The sequence below is a fragment of the Furipterus horrens genome, unplaced genomic scaffold (genome assembly GCF_987537825.1).
Source record: "Furipterus horrens unplaced genomic scaffold, mFurHor1.1.pri manual_scaffold_3, whole genome shotgun sequence".
Lineage (NCBI taxonomy): Eukaryota > Metazoa > Chordata > Mammalia > Chiroptera > Furipteridae > Furipterus > Furipterus horrens.
In genome coordinates, this window is record NW_028327173.1 from 14,112,080 (window position 1) to 14,133,431 (window position 21,352).

A 21,352-nucleotide genomic window follows, 5' to 3' on the forward strand; every position below is an offset into this window, starting at 1 on the left:
TGCAGCAGTGCCTGTTGGCCTTCTGTAGCCTGCACCCAGGACCAGGGAGGGGTGGACTGGCCCTCATGCTCATGTCTTCTGTCCAGGGGACAAACCCATATTGGGTACCTGCTGTGTTCTTGGCCCTGTGCCGGGCACTGAGGAGTCTGAGAGGGACAGGCAGAGTCCTGCCTTTAGGAGCCAACAGTCTCAGGAGGTGGACAACCGGGGTGGTGATAAGAAAGGCAGAACGATGCAGACAAAGTCCTGTGGGGGTACAGGAGGTGGGAAGAGAGGCCTTGGAGCTCTGGAGGGCTCCTCTGAGCATGATTTGAACATGCGGAATAGGAGGTCACAGGGTAAGCAAAGGCACAGAGGTAGGGAAGCTAAAGAGTCATTCAAAAGATGTCCCAGCCCGAACGGGGGAATTATCCTCAACACCGAGGTGTTACAAAGTAAGTAACCAAGGCCTGAAGAGAGGAAGTGGGCTTCCCACTGTCACAGCAGCCCCCGACCCCCAAATCCCTGTCTAGGACCATTTCCATCGTCAGGCAAGAGGCTCGCTGGTGCCATTCCCTATACACACAGACACCCGCTTTCCCTGCTCTGCGGTGTGTGGTGGGGACGATGGGACATTTGCAGGGTCACACGGTTTTAGGAGCTGCTCCTGGTGGAAGGACGGGGCCTCTGATCCCTCCAGATGGGAGAAAAAAAGAGTTTCTCTAGTCCTGAGGTATCTGTCCCTACGCTCATTGTATAGATGGTGAAGTTGAGGCCCAGGAGACCAAGTCACATACCCAGAGCTGCAGAGGGTTTTGAATGAGATGAAACCAGGCTTGTAGGGAGCTAGGGAGAGGGTGGTGAGTGGATGCCCCACCAGGTCCAGCCACTTTCCCATCTGTTTCCAGTCATCCCTGTCTTCCTGAGGACAGTCCCAGACCAGTCCTTCTGTGTGGCTGCTCAGGTTAGGTTCTCACCTTGGCTTTCCCCACCTCCTTCCCATAATCCTTAGCAACAGACAGGGAGTCAGACAGAGGTAGGAATGCCCGCCCCGCCCCCTCACTTGGATGGGGCTGGCTCCTGTTTACCCAGCTGCTATGAGCCCAGGCCAGGGTCACAGGGAAGACCTTGGAAGCCTGTGGTCCAGCTGGCACCCCACTGCTCAGGTCTTATGACCCCTTCTCTCCCCTTTGAGACCCCTCCCTCAAAGAGGTGGCCCAAGGTGGGGCTTGACCTCTTGGGAGAGGGGACGTTAGCTCCTGTTACAGCCCCTTTATGTCTCCAGTCTTTCATCTGTCCTGAAAAAGCAGAGGTGGCTATAAGGAAAGAGGAAGGGCCGTGGGACATAGGAGCGGTTAGTAAGGGCAGGTGGATGGAGCACAGTGTTTGGAACCAGAAGTCCCAGCTCTGTGGGACCCTAGCAAATCACATGCCCTCTCTGAGCATTAGTGCGCCGATCTGTTGACTGAGGGCCGTGGTCACCCCTCTCTTGCCAGAGCCTTTGTGAACCTCAAGTGCAATAGTGAATGTAAAAATGCTTTGTGAAGTCGAATGCAAACAGCTAGAGATTGGGACCGTTATTTGATTGACATAAGAGAAATCTCTGTTCAGATAGGTATGTGCAATGGACCAGGGGCAGGAGCATTGGCCGAGGAGTCAGAAGACCTAGGGACTAGTGTAGGCGCTGTGTGCCTCTGAACATGAATCCTCGTTTCTCTTTAGCCCCACTTTCCTCATATTAAACTGGGGTAATAAATCCTGTTCTTTCTACAGAGTCTCATGATGACCAAGGAAGATTTTTCATCCAACCAGCATTTACTGAGCACCTGCTGTGCACCAGGCCCTGGGCTAGGCTGGCATGTGTCTCTTGTCCTCCCAAAAAAATAATATTAGAAGAGGATGTATTGCTCAGAATCCTAGTGTCAGATATAATTGAGTCTAGTTTCCTCATTTTGCAGATGGGGGGGTGACTTCCCTGGGGTATCAGAAATGAGGAGCATCCATTGTTGCTCCTCCTGAATCCAAGGCAGGCATTATTAATCAATCACAACACTCTTCCCACTAAACCCAACGGTACTTCGGAATCCTTCTCAACACAGCGTTGCAGGTAGCTACCAACTGATTAAAAGTGGACAGCAAGATGAAACTATTTGCATACCAACCCCAAATCCTAACCTTAGACTTATTCAAGGTCATTTGGCCAGAATTCTCAATGATGGGACTCAGACCCAGGTTTTCTCACCCATTCTGCCTCTCTACTTACTCCTGAAACTAACTTTTAGTGAGTACCAACCACATGTTCAGATTTGAACGAGGTTCAGAGCTGAATAAGACCTGCTTACAGGCTCACGACTAGTGAGGTAGAAATTCAAAGGGAAAATGGTACGGGGCTTAGCTGGAGATACCCAAGTTCCTGCGGGAACTCCAAGAAGCGTTCAGGCGTGGCAGTCCCCAGACAGGGCTGTGGGGCTGGGTGGCAGTTAAGGAAGACTTCCTAAAGCTAGGGAACATGGCAGTCAGCACTCAGCCAGCAAACAAATGTCACACATGAGGTCTAGTATAGGATGCAAATACACTGGGCTTCCCTGGGGGTGAATGACATCTGTAGCCTGTGAGATCACGAGAGGAGGGGGCCACCAACCCTGGTGAACAGAAGTTTGCAGTGCTGACAAGGAGCAAAGATGGGATTTGAAAGGAGTGGCTTGGGGGCAGAAGGGGAAGTCTCTAGGGTGGCTTTCCTAGTTGGGCTGAAGCACCATGACATATGCTGCCTGGCTCCTATTGAATGCACCCATCGTACCCTGCACCTCTTCATTTGTGGCCCCCACCATGCTGCTCGTTGTTGGATGTAGGTTGGTCTTTCCTGGCTGGACTGGAAGCCCTGATTGGGCAGGTGCTGGGCTCTTTGTTACTAGCTGGGACTTGAACCTGGCCCTGGCACAGGGCCTCCTGGCTCGTATTAGGTACTGAGTAAATCCTGGATGGGTGGATGGCTGGATTGCTGGATGGTTGGATGGTCATGCAGCCTCTTTAAGCCTACATTCTCCTCTGCAAAATTGGGGAAATAGTAACAACCTCCCAGGGGTGTGTAAGGACTAAATAAGGTGATGTGGCCTTTAAAGCCCCTAGAATAGTGTCTAGCATTATTTATTGAAGGAATAATGATGATCGTTTAAGCACGAGTGTAAAGACACTCTTGATAGATAGCTCCTGACAAATGAATTTTGCATACTCTCTTCCTTGATGCTTAAAGAAAGAGGGAGCCTAGGACACGAGGGTTAGAAATAAAACCCAGTAGTAACTATTGAGCCAGGAAGACCTTGGTTGGGAAATCCTGAAAGTCCTTCAAAGCAAGGAAGAGCAGAGCTAAGCACTTACTTTGTGCAGACACACTGTTCCAAGCACTTCACATATGTTAACTCATTTAACCCCCACAATGACCTTATATGATATGCATTGTTATTATCCCCATTTCTCATATGGGGAAACTGAGGCATGGAGAGGTAAAGTGAGTCGCCCAAGGTCTTACAGCCAGGATGTGGTCTGACTTCCAAGGCCACTCTCTTAACCACTTGAGAAGCTCACAGAGAAAGAGTTGTACTACAGAGTAGCCATTATGAAGGGCAGGGATTGTATATGATGTCTTTCTGTCCCCAGCAGGGTACCTGCCACATAACAGGTTCTCAGTCGGTGTCTGTGGAATGAATGAGTGACTCTGCCTGCCAGCAACCCTTCGGGCAGTGGGAGAGGCTCTTATAATGGTCTTAGTAGACAAAGGGCAGGGCTTAGTGCCTAACTCATCTAAGATGACTGTGTCATATCTAAGTGATTGGCATGGTCAGTTTTAAAGCTCTCTTAGGACACATGCTTTGCTGTCTATTCCTGCTGTCACTACCCATAAGTGGCCTTGTCGGTTACTGCCCTGATCTTAACCAGAACCTCCCGCTGTCATTCCAGTCTTTGTAGAACAGGAGGGAACTGGGCAGCAAGCAGACCTGGTGCCATGGAGACCACATTCAACTCAAAGCTGGAGGTGGAAATCGGGGCCCATTCCTGCCACCAACACCCACTTGTTCTTGGGCAGTCACTTCCCTCTCTGAGCCTCACTTTCCTCGTTGGCACGAGAGGCCAGTGGCCAGGAAACGTACTGCTCAGGCAACAGAAGCAAGGGGTGTGGTTGTTCTGGGAAGTTGTGATTTACGGGCTGGTTTCAGGAGCAGATGGCCCAGTCATGAAGGTGGGAACAGCAGGAGGCCGTAAGAAATGTGAATGGCAGCCTGTGCCCTGTCAGCCCAAAGTCACTTCTCCCCTACCGGTCACAATGCCTGAAATGTCCACCATCTGATTAACTCCTGGCATGAAGGCTTGGTGTCTTGGGAAGGATCCTATTCTAACACATGCAAGGTACACAGAGTGTGACATTTGAGTCCCTGGCAAAGACACATCCTTGGCCTCTCCCAGCATAAGCTTGGTTCAGAGGGCACGAGACACAGCTGGGGGCAGAGGGTGGACGCCAGCACCTGGGCAGGAGCTGAGACCTCGAGCAGGGGTCCCGTGGGGAAGCCACATGCCTGGGATTGCGTGAGGACCAACAGGAGGACCCTAAAAATGAAGCAGAGAGCTGCCTGGGAGCAGCCTTCTTCCCTTTGAACTTTCTGCCAACGAGCAGCGTGGCCACAGACTCCACGCGGCCCAGAAGGGAGCCTCTGCCAGCCCCCCGGGCACCTGTCCCAGAAGCCTAATTACCAGCTCTCAATGGGCAGTCAGCTCGCTGATTGAGAGTCCTCGGGGAGAAGGCACTGCTGAAGTCATGCAATACTCTGAAGGAAACACTTTTATTCCTTCACGCAAGCAGAACATGGCATCTCAGCTCTCAGCCCTTATGTTCAAGGCGGGTGTTACTGAAGGCAGAAGAAGCTGCTCATGGGTCCTCATTAAATCCGACCACATCTCTCCACCCTCACTGCCACTGCCCTGTCCGTCCACTGCCATCTCTGCCTGGACCACAGTGCAGCCTCCCCACTAGTCCATGCCCCGCTCAGCAGACAGAGGGACCTGTTCAAATCGCAGGTCGCTTCACAGCCCTGCCTAAAACCCTCCAGCGGTTTCCATCTCTTAGAGTCTGTCTGCATCTTCTCTCTGTGCCCTCGAGACCTGGCTGGGGCTCGCTTTTCCAGCTCTGCCCCTTCTCCCACTCTCTTGCCCCCGTTCACTCCTTTCCAGCCACTCAGACCTCTGCCGCTTCTCAGACACTCTGGGCTTCTTCATTCCCTCCTGAGGAAGGGCCATGCAGAAGCTGTTCCCTCTACCTGGAATCCTCTTTCCCACACTCTCCCCACGATTAGATCCTTCCTGTTCCTCCAGGTCTCAGCTCACGACCGAGTTAGCTCAGAGCAGCCCTCCCTAACCACCCCAGTTACAGTACCTCACCCTCACCCTTGGCCCCCTCTGGCACATCACTTACTATTTATTTGCTATCACTTGTCTTATTTGTGGCTATGTGTCCAGCAGCCAGAACAGTGCCTGGCACATAGTAGGGCTTCATGTTTGTTGAATGAATGATCTCTGCCAGGAGAAATGGGTGATCCTAACAGCCACTTAATGAGCCCCTGTAGGACAGGACGTGGCATCATGCAGCTATAACTTCATTTTGTCCTCACAGTATAAAACCCTACAACGAAGTATCCCCATTTTACAGCAGAAGAAACTGAGGCCCCAGGGGTTCAGGCAATTGTCCCAAGGTCATGCAGAGAGCAAGAAGCAGAGACCCAGTCTTCCTGAGCCTAAGTCCCCACTCTCCCTGCTATGTTACGAAAACAGGTGTTATCATCCTCGTTTTACAGACAAGAGAACAGTCTCAAAGGGGTGTACCTTGGGCCTAAAGCCCTCAGCCAGGAAGAGCTGGGGCTGGGATTTGAACCTAGAGTGCTGCTTTCTCTCTCAGATGGCAGGAGGCCCAGACAGCTAAGAGGCTGGCCTAGCCAGATAGCCATCTGTAATGTGAGGGGATTTAGAACTGGTCAGAGGACTGTCTATTTTGGCAGCAGGGTCCAGGATATGGGACAGACCTGCCAGGAGAGAAGGTCACAGTAATACTAACATCTAACCTTTATTGCTGCACATTTGCCAGTGTTCTAAGTGCTTCATGTATGTTAACCATCTTCTCGAAAACCTTAAGAGGGAGATAGCATTATTATCCCCGTTTTGCAGATGACAAAACTAAGGCACAGAGAGTTTATGTGACTGATGCAAGGTCACCCATCTAGGAAGTGGTGATGCTGGATTAAGCCCAAGCACTAACCACTGCACTGCACTGCCTCTCTGAGGAGACACAGCCAGGCATGGCTCCAGAGCCCTCAGGTTCAGACAAGGACTCTGAGTCCAGCAGAGTCAACAAAGCCTGCCGCCGACGGCACCAGATTCTGATCCTTGGGACCCTAACTGATTCCAGCCCCTTGGGGGCTCTCAGTATGGTCAGATCTGGACGCTGGTGCCACCAGGCAGCTAGGGTAGATCCCAGCTCTGCCGCCCTGCACTGTGTGCTCTAGGCCAGGCCACTCACACTCTGAGCCTCGGGATCCTCGGTTGTAAAACAGGCCCAGGAGTTCCTCGGGATGTTGTAATGAGGCGAGGGGAGAAGACGGAGCTGACAGACGTCCCCACCCAGCCCGGGGCCCTGCCCCTTGCATGATGAGCGAGCAGTGAATGACACAAAGCACATGGCTTCTGTCTCAGCTTAAATCCCTGCTCTGCCACTCACCGAACTGGTGGTGTTGGGCAAGTGACTTACCTCTGTGCCTGTATCCTGGGTAAACGAGGATAATTATAGTATAATATGAGATTACAGTAATTAATCCACACAAGGCACTTAAAAAAACAGTACCTGGCCCAGAGTAAGCTCTAAATGTGAGCTGTTATTTATCAGAAGAGTACAAATGTTTAAATATTAGCTTTGGCCTCTCCTGGAACCAGGGAGACTCTCTCAAACAAGGTTGCCATGAGGTCATAGAATGTACTCTAGGAAACTGTGCTCTCAGCCCTCACTTGGTGACAGCGTGGACTTACTTCCTCTGCAGGCAGACCCTCGCCAGAAGTTGTCTCCCACCCCCTCTTCGTCTTCATTTTTCTCAAGGATTAGAGGCGTTCCCTATGGGTGCTGGAGCTAAGTGCTTGTCAAGTTTATGAGCTTTCAGAGCCACTTGTAGTGACAACCAGGCCTCCCCATTTTTATAAAGACTGAGATAAGAGAAGTTTATGAGATTAGAGGTTTGTCATCATCCTCTGCTTTGATGTCTGTCTGTCTGTCTGTCTCTCTCTCTCTCACTTTCCTCCTCTTATAAAACCAATGCACAAGCTGGGAACAGCAGCCTAGGCCCCATAAACATGCTGTTCAAATAAAGGAGACATTTAGGGCCAGGTTGAAGCGCCATTTAAAGGTGATTGCTCTAAAATGACCGTGTCTGGGCAATTTGTCATGAAGTATCCCAGCTGTTGGCCAAAGAGCCCTCGTTCTGCAAATCTCACTGTTAGCTCATAGTTTTCAACTTTTGGCCCTGTAAAACTGAGAAGGTGTGGGATTTTTATGAGATGTTGGGGTCTCCAGGTATTTTTAAAGTAACTTTTGATGAGGCCATCTATCCCTGGGAAAGCTTTGGATCAGTTAGCCTCGGAGGAGCCCTGCAGAGGAGACTGGGATCCTCAGGTCTCCCTGCACATCCATGGGGGACTTTATGACCCAAGAATGTTCCAGTCCAGGGATGGGGCAGGCTTATTCCAATTCTCTATGGGTTCACAAACCATCCTGCCAGAGGCAGAGCTACCTGATCCGCAGGCAGCAGGCACAGAGGCGTCTAGGCATAGTTGCATGCTGGATGGGAGGCTCGTTGCTGTCCACCCCTGCTCCTGCCTGCCCACCCAGCCTCATGTCCTGCACCTCCGCACTCCCAGACTTGGGGCTCCAGCTGCAGGTCCTCAGCCTTGCTGTGTAGCTTCAAACCTCCACACCTTTCCCCAGGCTGTTCCATCTGCCCAGCCTGCCCCTCAAGTGTTACCAGCTCTCGAAAGAGCCATGTTAAGGCCCCTTTCTCTGGGCTCCCAGGCCCAGCACGTCCTCCCCGCATACATCCCTTGGCACTGGTCACTGCATGGGCCAGCAGAGGCCAGAGCACGGGGACTGAGGCATGAGGAGGCCAGGTCCCGAGCAGGCTGCTCAGAAGAAAGGGCAGAGGGCCCCCGGGCGGCCATTTGAGCACCAGCATAGGACCACCCCTGGCTCCCCTGCTGTGAGAGAGTAAAACCCCAGACTCCATCACTGAGCACACAAAGCCCCTGTGGCATAACTGCAGGTCACCCTTCTTTACTTGGGTCCTACTCTTCCTCCACAGCCCATGCTCTGGCCAGCCTGCCAGGCCCTTCAGCCCTCCTTTGCACACACTGTCCGTCTGCCTCAAATGTCCTTCATCTCTTCTGGCCCAGACAGACTCCTACTCATCCTTCAATACCCATGCAAATGGCTCCTCCTCTGGAAAACCTTCTTTAAGGACCCTTTTAGCAGTGGTCTTCAAGGCCAGGGTCTCTGTTCTCACCCACTCTTGTGCCTAGTGCCCAATACAAAGCTGGGCATGATGATATTACTTAGAAAAACCTTGTTGGGCTTAATTTTTTTTTTTATTAAGTCTGTCCCCAAATCAAGGGCAGGCCCTAGTGAGACCACACACATGATCTCCAATCCCCAGTATCTAGAAGGGCTGGGATGGGGAGGCAGAAGCTGAGCTACATTTTAGGGAGAGAACCCATCCTTCCCGGGGATCCGGACAAGAGGATGCTCCAGGGCAAGCGGGGCTTCGGAACTCTGCTGCGTGCCTAGGAAATGCTGCCCAGGACAGTTCGCACCTGAGACCCCACTCCAAGGCCCTTCGGCACCACCCAGGGACGGCTACAGATGGGAAACAAGCTGGAGGCCTGAGATGGGCTGTCCGCGCTCACTCATTGGACCTCCTCTCAATGCGGAACTCAGAACTGACCTTGCCAGAGCAGCAGGGAGGGTGCCGGGCTGTCACTCTACTTCCACTCTGATGGCCTAAGACCACGTTGGCTTTTTCAGCAGCTTTTGGCTTGTGGTCAACTCAAACCCCCAGATCTTTTTCACTGGGATGTCTGCCAAAGCCACATCTTGTGCATTTGATTTATGGCTTGGGTTAGCTGAGGCCGGTGCCTGCTCCCCAGAAGCCAACTGGAGGAGGGCAACGTTTCTGTACCCCTAGGAGGCAGAGTGATTGCAGGCCCCCCAGGCCTCAGTGTGAATGTGGGCAAGCTCTGCTTCTCTCTGTTTGTGTTTCCTAGTCCCTTCTCTTTGAGGCGCCAAGTGCCAGGACCTCTTGAATGGGATTTTCATTAGCACTCAAGTCACAGGTTACCAGGGCTCAAGCTAACCAAACTTGCAGGTCACTGGGGGAAGTGATGCTTCTAGAAATGACCCAGAAGGGCAAGGAGGGACAGGCAGGAGGGACAGACAGGGCCGGGCTCCTGAGCCTGGTGTCCATGTGCCCTGGGGAAGGCACTTCATTGCTATGAGGTCTCTCATCTGCAGCATACAGGTGACAAATCCCATCCTTATGGCCTTGTTAGGACAAAGGCTTGTACCACCTTGGCAAACATCCTTCTCTCTGGTGATTGCATTTCAAATGCCACCTTTTTAGAAAGGCCATCCCTGACCACACTGCCTGAAGGCAGTCACAGATTGTGTAATAGGCATTTGTGTTATCCCTTGCTTCTTTCCCTCTGTCACTTTCCCTAAGTCCTCAGTTCCATGAGGGCAGGGACCATGTTTCCTCATTCACTCACCCCTGTCCCCCCCAACCCTCAGCCCCAGCACAGAGTCAGGACTCAGCAGTGTGTGCACAATGACTGTCAGGGACTGAAATATTCCTTCGGACTTTGCCTACAAATTCTAATTGTGTTAGGTGAGCTAGGGATCCATCGAGAAGTGAGAAGGGAAGCATATTTATTTCCCTCTGCCACAAACAAGGCCACTTCCCCGCCCTGGCCCTCAGGGTTCCCAGCTGCAAAATGAGGTGTAAAGTGAGGGATTGAACAAACTCTTCTCTAAAGTCCTTCTAGCTCTAAAAGACTGTAAGTCAGCACAGGAAGGGGGAGAAAATTGTATTGAATTTGTATTGCCTGTTGGGTTGAATAAAACAACTTCTGCCAGGAAATCTCTCTTACTCTGTCACTTTCTCCACTGGCCTGGAAAAAACGGCCCTGAGCAGGCCTGGGCCTGCGTAACCCACACTGAAAAAGCCCTAGGCTCCTCCTGCCCTGGGCCGGGCGTCGGGGCCCCTGAAAGGTGTGTGGCAGCTGCTTCCCCGGGGGTTCAGGGGTTTGTTGCCTTAACCGTGCTCATGGGCAGGTAAAAAATTCCAGACATGTTCTCTGCTGACAGCTAATTGTGTCCTTTATTAATGACCATGGCTTTCTTGGGGCAGGTGGGAGGAGGGAGGAGGCCATTCTCAGCCTAGGGGGCTCCCTCAGGTGGAGCTGATGACCACATTTCTGGATCCCATAGAAGGGGAAGTGCTATATGAGGTGACCCCGAAAATGTACCCCCCAGCTGGAGAGGGGAGGGGCTTTCCCAGGCTCCCCAAGCCTCAGCAGGGGTGGCTGGCGCCGACAAAATAAGGCAGGGATTCAGGAATCTGGTGGCCCAGGTTCTGGGTCCTAAGTTGGCCCCTCAGAACACAGCCATCAAAGTACAGTGGATGGCCTGCAGAGAAGACCCACGGGTGGGCAATAGCCCGTGACAGCTTAGGCGATGCTCCCCATCTCCATCTGGCCATCACCTCCTTGTGGCACCAGGACCGGGCCCTCCAGGTCCTTCCTCAGTGACCCACTACACCACCTGTCAATACAGCAGCCAGATGTGCAGGGGGACTCAGTCTGGCCCTGCCAGATGTGTCAAGCTTTCCCAACACATCCGGCTTCCCCTCAGGCACATTGTGATTATTATTTAACACTCCCTTTTCCAGCATCTGTGAGGCCAGAGGATTGCAGGCTGGGAGGCTCGACCCCCCTAAAGGCCCAGGGACCAGTTTTCTCAAGGACCCTGTGAGGATCTTTATAAGCCCTGGTACAGTGATAACCTCAAACTGGAAGGAGGGCTTTCATGAACCTCTATTTGTTCCCCATTTTCTCACTAGGATCTCATGTTAGCCTAGGGAGGAAGGTAGAGTGTGCAGCATTAACCTCAATTATAGAAGAAAGATGTGAGGCTCAGAGTGGGACATAGTGAAGAGGTAGCTGAGCTAGGGCTTGAACCAGGCAAAGGAAATTGCCGTGCAAAGGCCTTGGGGTTCAAGGTGGCCTGGATGTGCTCTACGACAGCCAGGAGGCCGGTGTGGCTGGAATGGAGTAGACAAAAGGAAGGGTAATAGTAGTAGCAGGGGTAGCAGGAAGTTCAGAGAGGCAAAGGGAATACAATTACAAAAGAGAATAAAATACCAACCAATTAATTTAACCAGATGTCAAGGGGGCTTTTGTGCTCCAAGTGAGATAGGAGCTGTTGAAGAGTTTCAAGCAGAGGAGCAACCCATAGCTGATTCCTGTCCTGCAGGATCATTTTGGCTGATGTGTTGAGAGCAGACTGCTGCCAAAGGAAAGTGGGGAGGTGAGAGGGCTGGGGCGAAAGCCAGGACACCGGTCGGGAGGCTACTGCAACGGTCTGACAGCTACCACTCCTCTTCCCCTCTGTCTTCCCTGCCCATCTGGGCATCGGGACTCCTGGGCTGCAGCCCCAGCTCCATCAGCTACTAAATGGCTGTGTGACTTTAGGCAAGTCACTGTCCATGTGTGGCTCATCTATTCTGTAGTCATAAAATGAGAAGCTTGAACCAGAAGGTCATGAATATTCTCGACTTCCAATGACCCAGACCCCACCTGCCTCTCTAGCCTCATCTCCCACTCTCTCTCAGCCTCGAGCTTCAGGCTTCAGTGACCCTGAACCCTTTGGAGCTCCCCAGGCACACACCATGCTGTTTCCTGCCTCTGTGCCTTTGCACAGGCTGCGCCCCCCCTACCTGCAACACCCTCACCCAACCATAGCCCTTCCCGTGGAAAGCCTGTGCTCTTCATCAGGTCTGGGTGGCATCCCCTCCAGAGGCTTCCCCTGACCTGCGCCCTTCCTCAATGCCCCCGGCCACGTTGACAGGCCCCACTGATCCATAAGAGACAGTAGAATGAAGCGGATGTGGAGACTCAGAGCTGGCTTCATATCCCAGTGACGTCTCTGGAGTTGCCCCATGTTTTTGAGCCTCTGTTTCCACATCTGTAAAACAGAGATAATGATATTTCCTGATCCCAAGGTCAAGGTGAGGATGCAGTAAGATTGTAAAGCACCTAACCCAGTGCCTGATTCTAGCTGCAGAGAAAGGGCTTTGAGTAAAAAATGTGGCCCCAGATCGCTTGAGTGGCCCTGGCCAGGACCCCAGGACAGCCTCCCAGCAGTGCCATGGCCCAGGGGGGTTCCTGTCCACTCCTCCTGTCACCAGCCCCTCCCTCCCCTCACCTCTTCCATCAAGGCCTGGTCAAAGCTGCCTGCCGGCAGCCACACAGCACTTGGAAATGTCCTTAATTGCTTCACCAGAGTGGGGAGTCACCCTGCAGGCAGATAATTAAAAAGTTCAGAGCTTGATTAATTGGGAGGAAATTGGAGGAATGGGGCCGCCTGCTGGGCGGGCGGGAGCTCCCAGCCCCTGTGTGGGGAGAGCATGAAGGGAGGCAGGCCAGAGCCAGGACCGGGGGGCCTGACAAAGGGTCCAGGGGCTGGCCGGGCCAGCGTGGAACACCCTCACCTGCCTGTGCTGGTTGTGGGGTGCAGGCTCTTACTCCCCCAGGAGACTGAGCTCTACCACCCCCCACACCCACCTACAACAGGGGAGAAGCTGTCAAGAGACACAGTGGTCATGAAAGTTCCGGTCACTCTGGCCTTGGGGTCAAAGGTTCTACCAGTATCCTCTGTGCCAGGCAATGAGCAGGGCAGGCATGGTGGCTGTCCTCATGGAGCTCACAATTGGGCAGTGGGAAGGTGGGACACGGGGAGACAAATGTTAACCAAATACCAAGAGGGACAAAGGTGGAATGCATTGAGAGCCATTCCTGGGGTCACAGGGAGGGGTTCTGGGGGCCCTGACATGTTCTGGGGGGCTGCAGAAACTAGAACAAAATCTCCCGTCCACACACAAGCTGAGTGACCTTACGCATAAGATCCCACCTTTCTGAGCCTCAGTCAGTCAACAAACGCTGCCTGAGACCTGCTGTCCATCAGCTCTCGGCCATTGTGGGTTCCTGCTGTCACCGGGCTTACAGCCTTGCGCGGGAGGCAGAGAATCACGGCCGTGTAATCATGCAGTGGCGGGCGCAAAGTGGTGTGGCCTCAGGAGCACAGGAGAGGCCCCAGTCCCCGGTTCTAGGAGAAGGACCAAAAGGTGATTTGGGCTAGAGCTGAGATGTGAAGGATACAAGGAGTTAGCCAGGCTGGGGCTGGGACAGCGTATCAGAGGGAACTGCCTGAGCAAAGGCCCAGAGGTGAGACCAAGTAGTTTGTTGGGGGGCTGGACATGGCCTACTGGGACGGGATCTCAGGCGCAGCTGGGAGGTGCTGGGGCTGAGGCTGGACTCACCACAAGCACAGGGGAGCCACTAAAGGTTCTTGAGCAGAAGATGGACTGGGTAGATGGCTGGTATAGAGGCTGGCCTGGGAAAGCCCTGGATTTCCCCCTTCTGGCAAAGAGGAAGCATTTTCAAACAGTTCCTGCCATTGCCTTCTGACTTCTGTGGTCCTGCCAGCTGCTGGCAGGGAAGCACAGAGCCGGGGTCCCGGCAGGGGCAGGCAAGGGAGACCTGGGCATGTGGTGCTGGGGGGGCAAGATGACTGATATCCCCTGGGTGGTCCCAGTAGGAGCTACTATCACAGGGGAATGACCCTGAAGCGCTCTCTGGATTTAACCTGGCCAGGGAGGACCCCCCCTTTTCAGGGGAGGGGAGGGCCAAGGATGGGAAGGGTATTGTCATCAGGCTAGAACACTTGAGAGGCTTCGGAGGCAGGAGTTAGAAAGAACGTGGACTGTGGAGGCACAGGCTCCGCCCCTAACTCCCAGAGTGACTTTGGACAAGGTATGGGCTAGGGAAGCTCCAGGCTCAGCACTGGAAAGGCACATGGTAGCCACAGGAATTAGCAGCTCCTTCTATCCCAGGAGCTCGCCGCCTGCTTGCAGTGAGCCTTTGCCCAGGGCACAGAGGATCGGGCACCCTGCCCAGATCAGCTCAGCCCAGCCCAGGGGGTCTGACTCCACTGGCTCAACCTCAGCAGCAAAAACAAGACACATGCAAAATACAAACACCACTTTGCATGAGGGAGACCCCCAAACCCCGCCCACTCAACCACAAGAACAACACAAGCTCAGCCCTGACATATGCACAGCACAAGCCCCAGAAAATACACAGATCGATTTTTGCACAGTTCAGGAGAAGGTTGGGCCCAAGGTTGGGTCCCTGAGCCTGTCCACAGCCAGAGTCCCACTGCTGGAAGGGGCCATAGAGATGGTCCGACCCAAGTGCAGAGCGAGCTCAGAGCAAGGGGCCGCGACGGCAGCTCAGCCCGGGCCTCCGTGCTCCAGGGTCAGGACTCTCCCCTGTTTGGTCAAATTTCTTTCCCTGACCCAAACCCAGAATTTCTTGGCGATCCCGAGGCAGGAAAGTACGTCATCTGCCCTTTATACCTCAGCAGAGCCCAGAACCCAGTCCCTGGCCCCTCTGCCCACAGCGGCCAGCACTCAGGCCTGGCTAGAGGAGAGTGTTCCAGCCCCCACTTAAAGGCAGAGCATGGGCCTTTTGTCTCAATGTCCCAGTGCCTGGCACATAATAGGGGCTTAATAAATGCCTGTTGAATAAATTCATCGCTCACCATCTCCCCAGTCGGACCCACAGTCCTGAGGGCTACATCTTTGTCTCTGTAATCGAAAGTGGTGAGCCAAAAATGAATGAAGATAACAGCAGCAAACACGTGTATAGCATTTAATGTGAACCAGGCAGGCACTGTGTCAAACGCTTTCGCTGTATTACTTCATGTCATCTCCACAACAAATACAAAGTCAGTGTTATCATTATCCCCATTGTACAGACCAGGAAACTGAGGCACAGAGTTTAGTAACATGTCCACGGTCACACTGTTAGCAAGAGGCAGGCCTGGGACTTAGGCTCAGCAGCCGACTCCACAGTTCATGCCCAGGTTCAATGTCATCAACTCCTGCTCAGGTTCTCAGTAGCTAGAGCTAAACTGTGATGGGCCATGCTCTGCCTAGAGTCACCAGACATCCAAAAGACAGAGAAGCTCTTCCCCGCCCCTGAGGCCTGCCACTCGGCACACGAGCCTTTGACTTCATTGTAGCGTCAGTCATTTTGGGGAGTAAGCCAGAATCTCTTGGAAGAGGGAGGGGAGCAGAGCAGCAAACCAACCAGGGAGGCTCCAAGGATCACCCAGTGCCAATTAGCAGCCCCTGCGTGCCAGGCCCAGATGGAGCCCTGCCTTGGCCTGACTCGGGGCTCATTCGGTCAATTATCACCTATCCCTGGAGCCCAGGGGGCAGGCGGGAGAAAATCTGTTTCCCTGTAATCCTCCTCCCCACTCCCCGGCCGGCTGCCATCCATCCCCGCCTGGGGTTCCCTGGCCAAGGGCTCTGAGCATCAGCAGAAGGCGGGTGCTGGCCGGCTGCTTTGGCCTCATATCCTGTGTTTGGGGCTCAGGCTTTGCCTGTCCCTTTCTGAGTGACCTCCTCAAGCTCCATACCCTCACAGGAGGCCTGACAACATGGCCTCTCGTCCTGACATTCAGCCACTTGATAATTTCTGTGTCTGGCAGTACCTGGGCACAAGGTCTTTGGAACCACAATGACTTGCAGTCAAACTTCAGCTCTGCCATTTTAGAAGCTGTGTGACTTTGGTGTGGTCCCGCGCCCCCTCTGAGCCTCAGTTTCCTCATCTGTAAAATGGGGGGGGTGGTTGATAATATTACTTCAGATGGTCATGTGAATTTAATGAGAAAGTCCATGTAAATCACTTGTACTGGGCCCAGCACCTGGAAAGCACGTGGTAAGTGGGAATTATTATTGCCTTTGAGTGCTGGATGAGTAATCACAGCTAATATTTATAGAGCACTTGCTAGGTGTTCTAAGTGCTTTGTGTATGTGAACTTATCAAACCCACAACCCCTGCCCTCAAGTTGCTCACTGTCCAGTTGGGGAGACACACCTGGCTTCATTCAGAAACTGAACTAACTGAGCACCTACTATGTGCCAGGTCCTGTATTAGGTGATAGGCACGTGGAGATTAAAAACCTAGCCCCTGCCCCAACCAGCGTTCACCGACCAGTGGGCAGAACACAGAGAATTCACAAAGGGTTAGGTCCAGTGGTGGGATAGAGCTGGTGTGCGCCGGCTTGGCTTACAAGAGCCAGCTGTGGGCCTTTCTTCCCAACTCAGTTATCTCACATTGGTAGTTGGGAGCATTTACACCACAGCAATCAGCAGACACAACAGATCAGGGCTCTACCACCCTGTGCCCCCAGTCAGCCATTTACCAGCACATCACTGCCTATGGAGCACGTGTCTGGGGCGCTGCAGCAGAGGCCCGAGTTATCTGTTGTAGAGAGAGGAGGGCAGGCCTCCCAGAGGTGCACATGTCAGATTCACCAATCCCAAGGGGACAGGACGAGCAAGGAGAAGAACATTCAGGCAAAGGGAGCAGTGTGTATGCAGCCAGGGCATCTAGGGAACTGCAAACACATGGGAGAGGTGGCAGATGGGGCTGGAGAAGTATCCAGGACGGTTGCCTAAGACTACGGGTGTTTCCAGGATAAAGGGGCTTGCAGTTTGAAAATCAGGATGAGTAGATCATCCTGGCAAGTGGACAGGCCCCCTTGGAAGACCCATGGAGAGAACAAATGAGACGTGGAGAGGGATCTGAGCATCCATGTGGCCTGATGAAGTGGTGATGATGATGGTGGCACCAAACCTGGCATTTTCTTGACTAAGTACTTCCTTACCCACTTTTTTATCTGATTCTCACAACATCCTGTAAGGGGTATATTTGTTGTATTGAGCACCTACTATGTGCCCAACATTCTGTCACGAACTCGGGATGCAATGAGGCCAAACCTGATTCCTCTGCCCTCCTCTAGGTCCTTCAGTGCAGGGAAAAGACAACACACACATTTACAAACTGTCTTCTGTTATACAGTTGACCCTTGAACAATGCATTAGGGGCACCAGCCCTTCGAATCTATGAGTTCAACCAACCTTGGATGGAAAACAGTATCTTCAATCATGTTGTGAATGTGAAAAACTGTTCTTAATCCATGGTTGGTTGAATTCACGGATATGAACGTATAAGCGGACCTGTGCAGTTCAAACTCATGTTGTTCAACAGTCAACTGTAATTACAAATTGTGATTCGGGACCATGACGGAAACAAACACAGACATTATTGTGAGAGAACTGCTTTAGTCCAGGTGGTCAGGGAGGGCCTGCCTCCCCAGGAGGTGACATTAACGTGGGCCCTGAAGGATGACACGGATCAGCCGTGGGAAGCACACCCAAAGAGGGAAGGCTCCTGGAGGAGGCAGCCTAGGGAGGCTCAGAGGGGGCCAGGACACGCTAATGGAAGAGGACAGCCGGGAGAGCGGCCCAGATGGAGGGGCTGGCACAGTGCGGAGGGGAGAGCAGGCAGCCACCCACTAGCCGGGCCCAGAAATTGCCAGCAGATGGAAGAGGCATGCTAAGCTGGGCAGGCGCTCACTGAGGAGGAGCCAGAAGGATCTTGGCCTTGGAGCCAAAACCCTTTGGCATCTATCAAGATGGCCCTAGGCCCTCACAGGAGCCCTGTGCCCCATTCTACAGCAGAGAAAACTGAGGCTCAGGGAGCCCCTTCAGCCAGCCAGCAGGGAAAGGTTGGTGCCTAAGAAGAAGGTGAAAGGGAGGGAGGGCAAGAGGCTCAGGGGTCCCAGAGCCAGTGCAGCCAAGTGGAGAGAGCGCTGGACCGGCACCCAGAGCAGAAGGTGCCAATCCCTGGTCAGCACTCATGGGCCGTTGACACAATGCAAATCCCATAAAGGTGCTTGTAGTGTGGTGGTTAGGAAAGTGGCCCCTGGAGTCAGACCACCTGGGATCAAATCCCAGCTCTGCCATTATAAGCCCACATCCTTGGAAAGTTGCTTCACCTTTGTTCTCTCGTTCCCCCACCTGAAACCCCCTGAAAACAGGGATGATAACATCATCTCCGTCACAGGCCCGGGGGAGGCTTGGCTGAGTTATTACGAGTTAAGTCCTTAGAGCAGCGCCAGCATTTCGTAAGTACTTAATAAATGTCGGCCGTTTCCTCTTCACGCTCTCGAGCCCTGTTTGCCGGTCTGTGCCGTGGAAGCCCCAGTAGCTCCCCAGGGGCACTCATCTCCATCCTTGCTGGTGTCTCTCTGGCCTGGTCGATGTGTCAAAGTCCTGTCTTCCCCTCACCTGGCAGCTCCTCAAGGACCTGGCTCGGGTGGCATCAGTAGGTGGTTGTTGATTAGGACGGTTTCCACCTTCTGGAAGCTCCCTCCAAAGGCCGGCAAAGTAGGGTCCTGGGGGTGGGGGTGCCATTTTCTAGCGATAAGCCCTGAGATTGTAACTGCAACCCCTCACCCCTCCCAACCTCAAGCCAGTACAGCTCATCAGCTGCAATTCTCATGGCCACTTTATAGGGTAGGTGCTCTTTCCAATGAGAAAACTGCAGGATGCCCAGGAGATCTGGTATTTGAACCAGATAGTTTAATAATGCCAGGAATTGTTCTAGGCATTTTTCCCTAAATTAACCAAATGTCATCCTCACCATGACTCTAGGAGGTAGATATATTGTTGTCCCCTTTTTAGAGATGAGGGAACAGCTTAAGTGACTTGCCCAAGGTCACACTGCTGGCCCAGGCAGTGCTGGCATTTGCCAGGCAGCTTGCAGACCAGCCATCACTCTTCACTGCATGGTCTCCAAAGCCCAAGCTCTTTCCACTTAAGCAGACATTTTCTAGAAGTGTTTATATGGAGTGTCTACTGAGTGCCAGGTTCTGAGCTAGGAACCAGGGAAGGAGCTGTGAATCAGACATGGCTCCAATTCTCGGAGAGCCGAGAGGATGGCAGGAGACCCCTTGATGAATAATTATGGCAGGGGAATAAAGCCCTCTGAACTCAAGAAATGTTGGCACCAAGGAGAACGGGGTCTCCGAGGCTGGAGCTGGTTGAAGGCCTGGGGAGGGGTGATTTGCTAAGACTTGGACTTGAAAAATAAGCTTGAAGCCTGAGCTGTAAAAACGATTTGGGAAATTTATGTTAGCCATTTATGTATGAGGAAAGCGATGCTCAGAGAAGTAGAGTCGCTTACCAAAGGTCACACAGTGCTCCAGCACAGAATGTGATCCCGGTGAGAGCCCCTGGCCTGTGGACAGTTGAGCCACATTTCGTCCCAAAGAGGAACTTGCCCCTTGCAGAGCTCTTCCCTTGTCCACCTTCTCACTTACGCCTTGCGTGATATCCCCTAGGGCACCACAGCAGACCTGGGATTATGAACCCCAGTAAGTGGAAGAAGAAACAGGCCAGGAAGGGGGCAGGACCTAGAGCCCAGCCCAGGCCCAGGAAGAAGGGTGGGGTAGATTGGCACACAGACCCATACAGGAGTGGTCACCTCTTATAGAACCTAAGCCCTGAGCTGCAGGGCCTGAACCCAAACCCTGAGCATCCCCCAGAGCAGGGAAGGAGGCCGAAGACCCCATGAGATCCCAGATGGCTGAATGCCCACCAAGTGCAAACACTGCCCTCTTCTGGCCATCCATAGTACTGCAGACCCCTTTATTTTAATAAATTAATCAAATACCTACTATTGTAACAGTTACTATTCATTGGACACCTATATTGTGCAAAGCCCTATGTCATGTGCTTTACACACTTTTGCCAAATTCTCACAATGGCCTGTAGAAATGGGCTTTAGAATCATAATTTTACAAATAAGGAAACAGTCTCAGTTATGGGTAAGCCTCTTGTCCAAGGCCACACAACCAGTACAAAGCCAAGCTGGGACTCAAACCCAGGTCTGTCTGCTTCCAAAGCCAGTGTTCTTGCCCTCTCTACCACGCCGCCTCTACATGCTCTGCACTGTGCTAGGACTTTCCTACTGTAACATAATCATCTCAATCATCCGGAGCCCAGGCCTCTCGGTCCAGGAATCAGGGCCCAGCCAGCCATCAGACCTCTTCAGAGCTCTCAGACTAAGTCAGGATTGTTTCTAGAAGCTGTGGCACAGCCAACCTGGAGTAGGTAGGGAAGGCTGGCCAGGGGCCCCAGCGGAATGCATAGACAGCTTTAAAGACAAGAAAGCACGTAGCCTGGAACCTTCTGGGGATAGCTAGGACTGCCACGTTGGAAACCCCCCCAACCCAAGAACTTCAGGAGATGCTGTTGCTCAGCAGTGACGCTGTGTGTCCCCTCCATAGTACTGTGTGGCCTACCACGAGGCTGTGTGGCCCCTTATGATGCTGCGTGTCCCCTCCATGAGATTGCGTGGTCCTCTCTGTGCTTACTGGCTTACTCAGTGACTTTGTCTTTTCTCCTAGCTTGCCCATCTGGAACCTTCAAGGCTAACCAAGGGGATGAGGCCTGCACCCACTGTCCCATCAACAGCCGGACCACTTCAGAAGGGGCCACCAATTGCATCTGCCGCAATGGCTACTACCGAGCAGACCTGGACCCGCTGGACATGCCCTGCACAAGTACGTCTAGGGCCCCTAGAGCGATGTCTGAGTCCACAGTCACCTGCAGAAAAGCCCAGTGCAAAGGCTGGGCTGCTATCCGGCTATAGCCAGCTTTTCCTGAGCAAAGAGCAGCCAGTACCTGGGGGAAGCGGAAATGGAACCCTGGTTGCAAAAGGACCATCCTGGGGTTGTCCCTGGGATGGTCATGCTGCCAACATGCAGATACCCACAGAGCTGGCATCTGGCTCCTTACCTCCTTCTGCTAAGTCACATGGAGGATTAAGTCAAGGTCTTGATTCACAAAGGGACAGGGAATGGCAGGGCTGGCAGAGGAAGACCCAACGCAGGTGGTGTCTGTGGCAGAAAAGGCTGCCCAGTGTTCTAACCTGGCAGCGGGTCCCTGAGTCACAGGCCAAGGTTCTCTTAGAAAGGGTGACTGTGAGGGCAGTGACAGGAATGGCATTCAGCTGCAAGTAACAGAGAGCTGGCCCCACTGGCATGAACCATAAGGACTTATTCTCTCCCATAACAGAAGCCCAAAGAGAGGCACTCCTG

General features: G+C 53.0%; 1 protein-coding gene across 3 annotated transcripts in view; it reads left to right on the forward strand.

The window, feature by feature from the left end:
* The window catches only part of EPHB2 (EPH receptor B2), a 164,051-nt gene that overhangs the window by 108,616 nt on the left and 34,083 nt on the right, over positions 1 to 21,352 (forward strand). For all 3 annotated transcript variants that reach the window (XM_090268759.1, XM_090268760.1, XM_090268758.1), the window contains exon 4: positions 20,660 to 20,815. In XM_090268759.1, coding sequence (XP_090124885.1) covers positions 20,660 to 20,815 — 156 coding nt within the window. The remainder of the gene's footprint in view (positions 1 to 20,659; positions 20,816 to 21,352) is intronic.